This window comes from Vombatus ursinus, unplaced genomic scaffold, assembly GCF_900497805.2.
Source record: "Vombatus ursinus unplaced genomic scaffold, bare-nosed wombat genome assembly UNPS02014820.1, whole genome shotgun sequence".
In the NCBI taxonomy this organism is placed as follows: Eukaryota; Metazoa; Chordata; class Mammalia; order Diprotodontia; family Vombatidae; genus Vombatus; species Vombatus ursinus.
Window position 1 is genome coordinate 19,860,406 of NW_020954598.1, and position 13,181 is coordinate 19,873,586.

General features: G+C 48.6%; 1 protein-coding gene across 1 annotated transcript in view; it reads right to left on the minus strand.

Annotated features, from left to right (window-relative positions):
- STAB1 (stabilin 1) overlaps positions 1-13,181 on the minus strand; it is a 61,001-nt gene that overhangs the window by 34,513 nt on the left and 13,307 nt on the right. The window contains exons 10-20 of the mRNA XM_027837274.1: positions 12,672-12,799; positions 12,340-12,422; positions 11,340-11,483; positions 10,360-10,509; positions 8,751-8,813; positions 6,800-6,913; positions 6,304-6,357; positions 6,074-6,154; positions 5,209-5,367; positions 5,032-5,094; positions 2,940-3,035 (exon numbers count right to left, since the gene is read on the minus strand). Coding sequence (XP_027693075.1) covers positions 2,940-3,035; positions 5,032-5,094; positions 5,209-5,367; positions 6,074-6,154; positions 6,304-6,357; positions 6,800-6,913; positions 8,751-8,813; positions 10,360-10,509; positions 11,340-11,483; positions 12,340-12,422; positions 12,672-12,799 — 1,135 coding nt within the window. The remainder of the gene's footprint in view (positions 1-2,939; positions 3,036-5,031; positions 5,095-5,208; positions 5,368-6,073; positions 6,155-6,303; positions 6,358-6,799; positions 6,914-8,750; positions 8,814-10,359; positions 10,510-11,339; positions 11,484-12,339; positions 12,423-12,671; positions 12,800-13,181) is intronic.

Below are 13,181 nucleotides of genomic sequence, written 5' to 3' on the forward strand. Positions count from 1 at the left end.
GAGCTCACAACAGGACCTGGCACAGAGTAAGCCTTTAATAAATGCTGCCTGTTGGTTGGGAAGCAAATAACTATATATACAAGATCCACACGGTGTAAATAAAAGGTAATAGCAGAGGTGGAAGGCCCTAGCAGGGGCTGGAGTGAAAAACCACCCAGAAACCGCCTGCTGAAGAAGGTGAGCATTAAACTGAGCCTTGAAGGAAGCCAGTGAAGCCAGGAGGCTGAGGTGAGGACGGGGGCAGTCACTGCTCACAGAGTGAGGAGATGGACAGTGAGGAACAGTGACGAGGTCAAAAAAGCTGGATCATCGAATGTGTGTGGAGGAGTCAGGTGTGAAAAGGCAGGGAAAGGTATGAAGGAGCCAGTCACAAAGGGCTCTCAATGCCAAACACAGCATTTGATATTGGGTCCTGAAGGCTATCAAGAGCCACTGGGGGCTTATTGAGCAGGGGCATAATGTGTCCACTTGACAGGTCAGAGAATGAGTTGGAGGAGGGGGAGACTTGAGGCAGAAGGATCCACCAACAGTCTGGGCATAAGGGGGCAAGGGCTTGCACCAAGGTAGCAGCTGTGTGAGTGTAAAGAAGGGGATGCACATAAGAAAAGTCATAAAGGTAGAAATGATAAGATCTGGCAATGGGATGGATATGTGTGGTGAATGCAAGAGAGCAGTCGAGGATGACTCCAACGCTGTGAGCAGTACTGGAAGGATGGCAGAACAGTTTTAAAGAAGAAAAGGTTGTCGGGAGTGGGGCAGAGATAATAAGCTCTGTTTTGGAAATATTTAATTTGAGATGCTTGTGGGACATCCACTTTGAGTGGTCCAAAAGGCACATGGTGTTGCAAGCCTGGAGATTCAAGAGAAAGGTTAGAGATGTATGCATGGATAGATAGATGGATAGATAGATAGATATGGATATAGATATAGATCTGGGGGTCTTCTGCATAGAAATGATCATTGAACCCAAGGGAGCTGAAGAGTTCACCCAGAGAGATCGTCTAGAGAAAGAAGAGAAAGTCCAGGACAGTGCCTTGGGGGACACCTACAGTTAGCGCGCATGGTGTGGATGAAGATCCAGCAAAGAAGACTGAGAAGGAGTTGTCAGGTAGAAAGAGAACGAGGAAAGAGTGTCTTGAGAACCTGGAGAGGAGAGAGTGTCAGGGAAGACAGAGTGATCCTGTGTTTTGAAGTCTGTAAAGAGGTCAAGAAGGGTGAGAATTGAGTAAAGGCCATTAGGTATGTCCATTAAGAGATCATTGATAACTGGAGAGAGAAGCTTCAGGTGAATTATGAGGTAGGAAGCCAGGGTGCAGAAGGTTTAGAAGAGAGTGATAGAAAAGGAAGTGGAGATGCCAATCGTATGTAGTCAGGGGGTTGATCTGCTGGAGAAGATGAGACGAGATGGGGAGGGATGAAGGGTGTATATAGAAGAGTTTTTGTTAGTGAGGAGAAGGATCACCTGAGTGACACGAGATGAGGAGGGGAGAAGAGAGGGCCCTGGGTGAATGGCCTCAATTTTTCCATAAGGCATGAGACCAGGTCCTCAACTGAGAGGGTAGCAGGGGAGGTTTTTCTAACTGCAATTCTATGACCCTGGGTTCCTAAAAAGGGGAATAAATGGTTTGTTTCATCACAGCCACTGCTACTGCCTGATCATCCTTAACCCCCAAGCCAAGAACCCCCTTAAGGGTTATTGGGCCCTGCTACCAGGGCAGCTAGGTTGCACAGTGGATAGAGGACTGGGCTTGGAATCAAGAAAATTCCTCTTCATGAATTCGAATCCAGCCTCATGAAACTAACTGTGTAATCCTGGGCAAGTTGCTTAACCCTGCTTGCCTCAGTTCCTCATCTGTAAAATAAGCTGGAGAAGGAAATGGCAAACCACTCCAGTATCTCTGCCAAGAAAAACTGAAATGTTTTTTGTTTCCTTTTGGTCTGTTTCTTCTTTCACAACATGACTAATATCAAAATATGTTTTACATAATTACATATATATATAATGTATATCAAATTGCTCGCTGTAGTTTTTTTAGGAAGAGGGGAGGAGAGGAAGGGGAAAAAACTGGAATTCAAATTTTGTAAAAAGGAATGTTAAAACTTGTCTTTACATATAATTGGGAAAATAAAATCCTTTGAAAAGAAAAAAAGAAAACCCCAAAGGGAGTCATAAAGAGTTGGGCATGACTGAATAGCAGAACCAGGAAAAGAGGCCCAGAGAATAAGGCAAGGGGGAAGAGTTTAGGTAGAAGAAATAGAGGGCGAGTGGGCTGTGGGATATTTAACCCCATGTAGCCACCCTCACACCATCAGCCTCGACTGGGAAATGTTGACCAGCAGACCACCTGCTTAGCAGAGGCTGAGGGGTCTGCAAAACTGGTTTCTGGACCACCTAAAATTGTTAATAAAATCCCTAGGATTATTTAATTCCCTCCATCCTCTGTCTTCCATTCCAACCTTTCAGTCCTATTCAGGCTCCATCCCAACCCCTCTCATCCTCCATCCTCTCTATGTCCTGTCTTCTCCATCATATGTCTTCCATTCGTCCCCTTACTCTGCCTCTTCTGCCTTCTTTGTTTCATGACCTTTATTCTTCCCATCTGGTCTTTCTCCATCTTGTACTTCACTCCCCCTCTATTCCTTCCACCCTGATGGAAGAATGCGGGAGGAGCATAAACCTCCCTTAAAATTTCATTTCAAACCAACTATTAGTCAGGGCTAGAATCACTGTCTGCCATCTTCTCTCTCTCTCACCAGGAGAGGGGAGGCCTTGATCCTGATTGGCTCCCTCAAAGCAAGACACTACCTGGTTCCTTTAGTCTCAAAGGGGGACATCCCACACAAATCAGAGCCCTCAATTTCATCTATAACTCCACACACCCAGTCCCAGTTCTCAATCCCTGGTCCCTCCCATCCCAAATTTCTTGGGATTCACTCACCACCATAGTCTGGTTACAGTATCGAGCACAGCCCTTCTTCATCACATTCAGGCCATCTGGGTCATGGATGTAAACACACTCCTTGGGGAAAATGTTCTAGGAGAAGGAGGAAATAAGAGGGAGTGGGAGTTTTAGGAGGGATAGCTGTGAATCCCTGTGGAACCAGACTTCTCCATCCTGATTCCTTCTTCCCATACTGACTTACAATGTGACCTGGGACATGTAGCTTGACCTCTCTGGGTTTGCAACCTTATACTTTGTAAACTATAAAGTGCTATGTAAATTTTCACTATTATTGTTAATATTATGTAACCCAGTCCCAAAGCCTGTGGGTATGGGACTCTGTCTTGATGGTAATTGGTGAGAGCAAGAGAGAGGAGAGAGGGGAGCCCTTCAGTTTTTGTCAGCTCTGCCCATACTGATCTCCACTAATCAGGAGACAGTCCCATACCAATGTTCTTTGGGTCTGCGGTTACTATTATTGTTCATGACTATTATTATTCCCTTTAGTGAGAGGCATTCTGACGTAGTGGATAGAAAGCTGGCTTGAGAGCCGAGAAGACCTGAGTTCAGGTCCCACCTTCGATGCATGCTGGTTGTGTGATGGCGGGGGAGTCACTTTACTTGTCAGTATTCTAGGCCAGTGATGTCAAACTCAAATAGAAAATGCATAAAGATCCCTGTGGGTGCATATTGACTTAGAAAACCATATATTAACATTATTTATGTTTTAGTATATTTTTATTCATTTTGTTAAATACTTCCCAAGTACATTTGAATCTGGTTCTGGCTACCCTTGGGAGTACTGTGGTTCACATGGGATGCACAGGCCTCATGTTTCACACCTTTGGCCTAGAGCACAGAGAGCCTAAGTGCTTAGGGCAGGAATGGGGAACCTGTGGGCCTCGAGGCCACATGTGGTCTTCTAGGTCCTTAAGTGCTGCCCTTTGACTGAACCCAAACTCCATAGAACAAATCCCCTTGGTAAAAGAATTTGTTCTGAAAACTTGGACTCAGTCCAAAGGCCACACCTAAGGACCTAGAAGGCTACGTGTGGTCTTGAGGCTGAAGGGTCCCCACCCCGGCCTAGGATCACACAGTGAGTAGGCATCAAAGGCAGGACTTGAATCCAGATCCTTTTGTCCTGAGGCTGGCTCTCTATCCACTAGGACATGCTGCCTCTGGGGCAGTCAGAGACAGCTGCTGCTCTCTCAAACTTCCACTCCCTGGTCACAATTCTGTAGCTACAAAGAAATCAACAGGCAGTGAGGTTGTCTGACAACCTCATTATTTCTCTTCTTTGTATCATTATTATTATTAGTGGGGCTGGGGTCGGGGAGTGATTCTGAGGTAGGAGATTCCATTCCTGTTTAGGGACCTCGGACCCGCAGGGCGGCAAAAGCAGAGCGTGCCATACCCAGACCTTTCTTCCACAGCTCAGAAGTCACTCATACACCATCCAAGTTGGGACTGGGTAATTCCCTTCCCCAGGAGGGTTATTTCTGAATTTATGGATTATTTTTCCTCTTCTAAATATTCCTAGCAAATGCCCTGGTTTGGTAGAAGGGTATGGAGACAGAGAAGGACAGAGGGGATCTTGGGGCCTTGAGCTGGGGTTCAGGGATCAGGGGTGGTTTTCGCCTCCTACTACCTTGTAACCTCCCCTCAACCCCAAGACCCCTGGACTTTCCCAGCCCTTGAGCCTGCTTGTCTCCCTGGGCTTAGAGCTCTGTCTCCAACAGACCCTCAATTATCTTCATGTAAATGGAGGCCTTGGGCCCTTCTGGTTCACTGAAGAGAAAGGAGCTGGCAACTTTGGAAGATGACTGCCGCTCAATGAGGTCCTTCTCAAGCAGAGGATGAATTTCAATGACCATAGAAACTCAGGCCCAGGCTTTGCTCCAGACTTTCTTTTTTAAATTTTAATGTTAACTTTTTTTTCAATTACCAAACATCTATTTTCTCTTATTCCCACCTCTCCCCCCACCCCCATACACAATGGTGCAATCTTTCTTTAGGTTCCCTCCTCCCTCATGCCCCACCAGAAGCACTCCTAGGAGAAGCCTCTTCAACCCCACAGCACAGCACTCACCAGCTCTTGGCTATTGGGGGGACATACACTGGTATTCTGGGCCTGGCAATCCACACAGGTGCCCTGGGAAGAGTTAAAACTGCTAAGTCCCTGCACTTTGCAGCAATGGTCCTCCTCCCTGAGGCCACTTTCCTGGGGATGGCTGGTAGTTGGTAGGCCCCTTTGGTAAGTACTCACCATCACAATCTTGTACTGGTCCTCATTGCATCGATGGGGCAAGATGGGCAGGATGGATGGGGGCAGCAAGATGCCATCCAGCAGGTGGATGATTCCATTGGATGCCACAATATCCACGCTCTTCAAAGGGATGCCAGGAGACCCCAAGAAGATACGCCCCTATGATAGAAATCCCCCATGCCTTCCCATTCACCATCTCCCCTACACTGGCCCTGGGAAAAATGGCACTGAAGACCTGTGAGCTCATTTGGGCCCTAGTCCATCCCATTGCCTCACTGGATAACCCTGGCCAAGTGCCTTTCCCTCTCTGTGCCTCAGTTTCACCATACACACAATGATGGTCCCTAGGGTTCCCTCCCTGTATATTCTGTTTGGTTCTTATTGAATTGTTGACCTGTAATGTACAGTAAAAAGAGTTCAAATGGGAGCCAGAAGGCCTGGGTTCCAATATCGGATGCTACCAACTTGCTGTGTGGCCTTCAGCAAGTCCCATTAATAGCCTTGCCCACTCCCCTCCCCATGGGTCTCAATTTCTTTGAATTTAAAATGGGAACGTGGGACTGGATTATCTCTAAGGTGCCTTCCAGCTCTGCCAACCCAGGAGTCCATAAATCTACCTATGTGTAACAGAGGTGATCAGTCAGTCAGTCACCAAGTATCTCCATTATGTGCTGGGCACAGCAAAGAAAGAAAGAAGGGAGGGGAACTGGGTACCCCCCTCCCTCGAGAAGCTTACAGACATCCCTCATCAAAGGCAGCTCTATACTCTCATCCCTGACTGAAGGGCCAAGGGGGTCTGTGGACAATCATAAAACACCTATGGCAGGTCTGTGTCTGCAGTGGGAGAGCCGGCCCCCGCACTCACCTCCTCTGTGATGTTTGTGAGCACGACCTGGTTGGCCATGGTCTGGATTTGCTTCAAAGAGATCAGCTTGTCCACAGTGAGCTGAAGAGACAGAGTATAAAAGCAGAGGTGGGTAGAGCTAATCAGGAAGGCTTCCTGGAGGAGTCGGGGTCGAAGGAACCTCTAGGAGAAACTGTGACTGAGGAGATGGGGGTGTCCGAGGCTGAAAGCTGAGCCTAGAGGTCTCTTACCTGGGCATTGCTGTAAATGTGATACTTCACCAGTTCCTGCAGTTTGGAGATGCCCTAGGGGATAAAAGGGGGCAGTGAGTCCTTGGTTGGTCTAATGCAGCCCTTTGGTTATAGAGCCAAGCTCAGACACTGGTCACTGTCTCTGACCTCAGGGAGCTGCTGGTCTTAGGGGGAGGGCAGGATACTGAGGGGAGAGACCACAGAAACAGGATTTTGGGGGGTGAGCTGGGATAGGGTGGGAAGGTCAGAAACTGCATTGATGGAGGGGAAAAAGTTTCGGGTGAATGCAGAACTTCTCCCATAAAGGTGATTTTAAACTGTCACGGGGTGAGTGGGGTTGGAGGAGCCCAAAAGATGGCTTGAGTCAGGCAGTTTCAGTCAGGTTGGGAGGAGGTGTGGCCCTGAGGGTGGGATGGGTCAGGCAGTACTGGAGGTATTCCATTGACTCCTTCTACCCAAACATCCACCCCACTTCCTCAGGCCCAAGGCCACTCACCTCGGTGAATAGGTAAATGAGCCTCCCATCTCTCAGGCTGTCCACCGCGTCGTTACTGGGGGCAAATACTGTGAATGGCCCTGGGCCTTCAAGGATGGAAGGGAGACCACAGTTCTGGAATCAACAATTCAACTATTAAGCATCTGCCCTGTATGCTCAAGTCCTGTGTTCCAGGGCACCGGCCCTGACCACATGCAACTTACATTCTTCATGGCCTAAGGGAAAGTCCTGGGTTCAAATCCAGTCTCTGCCATTTACTAGCTCTACAAACTTGATTGAATAAGTCACCTCCCAGCCCCGGACCCCACTTTCCTGATCTGTGTTGGTAGAGGAAGTTTGCACGGTCAAAGATATAAAATTGGAGGGAACCTTAGAAGTTGTGGAATTCAACCCCTTATTCTACAGATGAGGAAACCGAGGCTCAGGGAATTTGTCCAGGGTTACTCAGCTAGTGACTGAGGCAGTAATTTCAACTCAGCTCTTTATGATTCCAAAGTCCACACTTCACTTTATCCACTAGTTTCCACCCAGAGGCTCCCTATGCTAATAAAATTCCAGGGCCCATTAACAAAGGAACACATATTTATTAATATGTATCAGGCTCTGTGTTTAGGGCAGGGATGGGAAACCTTTGGCCTCAAGCCCCCACGTCTCAAGTGAGGATGAAGACCTAGAGGACCACATGTGGCCTCCAAACCACAGATTCCCCACCCCTGCTTAGGGGCTTACTATAAATATAAAACAAACAGAACCTTGACAGCTGAAGAAAGCTATAGGGTAATACCTCGACGGAGTGAAGGGTTTTGTTTTTGAGATAGAGGAGACTCAAACACATTTGTGTTTCATTTGAAACAAGACCATGGAAGAGACGGGAGAGAATGGGAGCAAATCAGAGGATGGGGATGCTCAGGCATCTGAGGTCTTCCAGAATGCAGAGGATGTTGAGAGAGGAAAGGAAGGCCCCGAGGCAATGCTGTACTTTATATAGGGCTTTCCTTATACACAGTCCTGTAAGGTTGTACAGATGACCCCCATTTTACAGATGAGGAAGCTAGAGCTCAGAAAAGGAGAATAGAAGCAGTGTGGGTTAGTTTTTTAGAGAAAGAGAGAGAGAGAGAGAGAGAGAGAGAGAGAGAGAGAAGGAGGAGGGGAGAGAGGGGAGAGAGAGAGAGCTCAAGGATGGAAAAAATGTATCTTCCTCTCTTCCTTGCTAAGGGTGGGGGCTAAGAGAATGAAATATTGCTTATACTGCCAGACTCAATTGATATGGGTTAGTTTTGTTCAGCTGCTTTTCTTCCTTTCTTTTTTTAACTTCCTTATTACAAGGGAGGCTAACTGTGTAGGAGGGAGTGATATATTCTGAAATGAAGGTGATATAAAAACAAAAGATATCATTTTTTTAAAAGAGCTAGCTTAAGGCCTGAAGTCAAGAAAACTGGGCCCTAGACTCAGTTTTGCTCAGTACCTTTAGTAATCTCCTTCCCTTCCCCGGGCACAAATATCCCTGTCTGCAAAACAAAGGGGTAAAATGAAATAATCTCTGAGGGCCTTTTCAATGCTGATATTATAAGAAGTTAGCTATGGAAGGCCCAAACAGCTCAAACTCAGTTACACCCGAGTCTGAATCACAGCTCATCCATCCGTCTCGTCTCTCGCTGAGACCCTGGACAAATTGCTTCCATTCTGTGGGCCTCGGTTTCCTTCTCTGTACAAAGGGCATAAGAATCCTTGTTTTGCCTCCCTCACAGTGCTGTTTTAAGAATAATGAATTAAGATAACGGATGGAAAGAATTCTGATAAATAGGAGCTTATTAAAGGGAAGGAGGAAGAGTCTGAGACCAAGGAACCAGGGCTGGCAGCCATCTGGGGGAGCAGGAGACAAGGGGACCGTCTAGGCGGCCAAGTCAGAAAGCGGAGCTGTCTCTTCTGAGGCCCTCTATCATCTGCTCACCTCCAGGATGGTTTCAAACCGGTTGAAGACATCCATGGAAGCCAGGATCTTCCCGATGGATTTCTGCAGGGACACATTGAATGGATACTTGGGTTGGGTGGGCTTTGGAGTAGTCTGGAGAAAGAACACCTCCCCTTTTTCTGTCTTTGGCCACTCACAAAGAGAATGCTCCTCCCTGAGAGCCTGGATTAGCCCCTGGGGGATGCTGGAGACCTGAAGGCTACTGGCCAGAAGGTCTGGCCAACTTTGGAAAGGGCTGCTCAACCCTCCTCCTTCCGCTTACAGGGAAGGCTTCCCAGTCCTTCCTCACAGTCTGAGCAGCCCTGGGGAGAACATTCATTATTCCCACTCTAATTTCACTTAGCTATAGCCTAATCTCTCCTGAACCCCAGGATAGAGAGGGGCATCATCAACCCAATGTATTTAAACTTGATTGTGGGTAATAATGGAGCTAGAATCTTTGCCTAGTCAGACCCTGGGGACTCAGGTCCCTGTTCCCCCATCCAGGAGGGGAAGCTTACCCTAGTTTTCCTGCTACCCCTGACAGCCCTTAGGGCCTAAGGGGCAGGAATTTGGCATTTAAAATCAGTATTCCCTCTGCCCCTTCACTGGCCCCTTGGGACCAGAGATGCACCATTACTTGTAGGGAGGGCTATGGCTTCTTCCAAGGCCAAAGTCATTGTGAGAGCATCAAAAAGGGTCTAGTGAATGAAATAACCTCTTCGGAGGGTCTATACAAATCCATGAAGAGGGGAGAAATACCTGCCTTCCTTCAGTCCTCCTATCCTCTTTCTCCCACCTCTCTGCCCTGTGAGTCCAGAAATCTTCCCCTCATGGGGTCAGGGTCAAAAGTCACTGTTGAGCCTGGTTCCCAAGCAAACCCAGGGACTGCCTAGCAAATGGGTTAGAGTATTTGGTGGGGGTTGCTCCCTCCCCAGGGCTCCAGATGAACAATAGGTTTCATGGAGCCTGAGAAGTTAATCATGCAGGTGACTTGGGCTCTAGATTAAGATTGCCCCTTCTCCCTGCCCTGGGGTTCCAGATACACTTCTACACAAAGATGTGCACTCCCTTGGGGGCACTGTGGGCATGTGCCCAGGCATAAGGAGAGGTGGGTGATCACACAGACTACCTTTCGTAACTGCTTAGACAGCAAAAGAGAAGGAATTCCTGTCCTCTAGGGTTTGGTGAGGGGAGTGTATCCTCACCCTCACCCCTAGGAAGTCAGGCTTGGGTGTCTTAGGAAGGCTTCCTCTATTAAGGGTCCACTCTGTTCTGTCTCAGCCAACCTCAGCTAAGACCCCTGGAGCCCTGGGCCAGAGAGGGCACGTCAAGAACACACCATCACAAATCATCACAAAAAAATGCTCGCTTCTCTGCCTAGCACCTCCTTCCCCTGCCTCGGCTCTCTCAGTGGCCTCTGTCTGGTATTCAAGGCTCTTTTACAAGTAATCCCACCAGGCCTGACTCTCTCATCGGGCGAGCCACGAGACCCCTTCTCCAGGCTGCCTTCAGCACAGAAATGATCCTGGGCAGGGGCTAGAACACTCTCTTCTCCATCGCCCACCCCAGATGAATTCACTTTGAGAAGAGGACAGGCTTGGCTCACCTCTGGGTCTCCTTGGATGAAGGCTGAAGAGGGCTGTCTGCGGATATTGCTGACAAGATGGAAGATGCCGTTGGATGCAGGCAAGTTGGGCTGAAGGATGCTGTATGTCAAACCTGGTTGGTCTTTGTATTTGTATATTTTTTCAGAGCTCTACAAAAGCATCAGGCATCAAATCATTTTTCCCCTAACCAGGGCCCTGCCTGGTGACTCCTGAGCTCCTCCCTGCAGTGAGAGCCAGCCACCCAGCCTGCCTTCCAGAAGACCCCCAGGTCCCTAGATATCTTTGACCAGAGTAAGTGGTATAACTTACACACAATGCCTAGTTTCTAGCATCTGTTAGCCTAGAGACCCAAGAACCTAACAAAGACATCACAAGGGAATTTCATTCCCAAGCCCAGTCCCCATAGACTACAGCATTCAAGCCCATATTCCTCTGTCTGGCATTCAAGACCCTTGGTTATTGGGTCTATCCTGTCTACCTGACATCCATTCTCTCTGTGTCCTCCAATATGTCTCCTCCATGGCAATCTGGCCAAGCCTCTTCTCCACCTCCCCCTGCCAATACACTGGGCTGATGACTACTTCTGACACTCTGCTGGTGCCAGTTGAGGCTCAGAGTAGCTTTCTATGTTTCTATGCAATCCCTGAAGGATGCACCCAAGCCCTACCATCTCCCCAAAACCTTCCCAGGGAGCTGTCCCTCTTCCAAACATCTTCGGAAGTGCCTATAGTCAAAATCTCCAAATTTAGTCCTTAACTTTGGCCTGCTCAGGCCGCAGGGCTTTCTGAAAGCAAGACTTGGGTCTCCTTCTCCCATGTCTCCTTCAGATGGTCAGTTTCCCCAGAGTAGATCCCAGGGCCATTCCTGTTCTTTCTCTGCTCCACCTTTTCTATCCCCCATGGCATTAAGGAAAGGACTGAGCATATAGAGAGGCTCAGAGAAGATGGGAAGACTTTGTGGTCCTCTGGGGCCTCCTTACTAGATACTTGCTGCTAGTAAAGGTCAGTGACTCTCCAGCCAGTGTCCACAATGTCTTGGAGGTCAGGGGGGATGCGAGGAGATCTTTTATCAAGTGCTGTCCAGGAATGATGTGTAGTTTGCATACTGATCTTGATAACGATTCCTTCATGGAAAGCAAAAGGAGGATTTCAGGGGGGCTACTGGGAAAGAGCACTTGATGACCACAATGAGATAGCGACATACTTGAAGGCCCAGTGTCCCTGGGGTTCCATAGGAAGATTGGGGGTCAGCATGGTAGGACAGGAAAAATACTGGCTCTGGAGTTGGTGGACCTGACTCTAAATTCCACCTCTGACACTTGCTACCTGTGTGATCTTGGACAAGTCACTTAAACTCTCTGGGTCTCGGTTTTCTCATCTGTAAAATGAGGGGTTTGGACTAGATGGCCTCAAAGTCTTTTCTGGTTCGAGATCGATGATCCTATGAAGAAATTGGGGACCAGAATCCCAGTGGAACAAGGGAAGAGAGAACTATGGTTTCTGGTCCAAAAGTAGGCTTTGGGGGAGTCCCTGCAGCAGTTCCTCCTGGCTCAGATCAGAAACCACCAGAAAAGGGAAAAGGATTTTATCTGAAGGTATGGGCACCCTCTGAGGGGAAGGGGATTTCCAGGGAAAAGTTTGGCCTTCTCAGGAGGGGGTTAGGAAGAAGGGCTGAGAGATGGGGGGAGCAAAATATCTCCCCCCTCCCAGCCCTGTACTTTCCCCAGGAAGTCTATTGGTCAAGAAGGAAGGGAGAGGGTTGTTGAGCTCCTGAGATGGCACAATTCTGGGGAGGGGAATTTGCTAGGGTTCAGTGCCTTTGCTCCATGGTATATGTCAGGCAGGGGAAGACTTGCTCAGGTCCCTGGGTTGATGGGTGTAGGGATGAAGAAGTTCATACTCTGGGCCCCTCTGAGAGATAAGGGGAGGGAGCAGGTGAAACAAGGGGTCAGAAGAACCCAGGGGGCCAGTATCACTCACATTCAAACTCCCAGACAGGTACAAGGATGGGACCAGCACTGTGAAAGGCCCAGACTTGGACAGGATCTCCCCACAGCCTTTACCTGCCAAGGGGAGAGGATGACAGTAGCTCCCCCAGCCTGGGTGGGCAACCCTCTCCCCCCTAACAAGTGCTCTGCCTTGGTATCTATCCTCTGCCTGCAAGTAGGCTTCCAGCAACCTGGCTCCGCTGGCATTTCTCATACTCCTCTCCCTCTGCCTGGACCTGCTCCCTCCTCTGATGAAGCCAGAGTCCTGGCTTCAGGCCCTTCCCTCAGCAGGAGGTCCCCAGGTCAGTTTAGGAGGGGTATTACCCAGCATGGACAAGGCTGTAGTTAGCTTCCTCAGGTTCGGGCGCCGGTTGTTCAGTCTCTCCAGCTCTCTGATAAAGTGTCCATAACAGGAGTGTCCATCCCCGATCTCCCCTTCGTCACAGACACACCTGATGGGGGGTGGGGGATGGGAAATCAGCTTTAACAAAATCCTTTCCCTAGCTCTGGATCAATCTCTTTCGCATCCTCTGACCCCTTTTGTTCCTTAGTTCCCCTCTTTCTGCCTTCCTTTCTTCCTGCTTCTACCTATTCAAATTCCTCCTGCCCCCAGCCTCCAAGGCTCAGGTCAGATCTCTCCTTTTCCAGGAAACTTTCCCCAGCCTAGTCCAGAGTGGTCTTCCCTTCTCTGAGTCCCTAGAGCTCCTCACCTTTGACCTTTCTTATTGTCTAGTATTCAGGTCTTGCCTCCCTGGTTAGATTCGGGTCAAGAGACCTTAACTGAGGATTCCTTTGTGAAGAACGGTGTGCTAAGCTAAAATGAAGAAGAAAAGA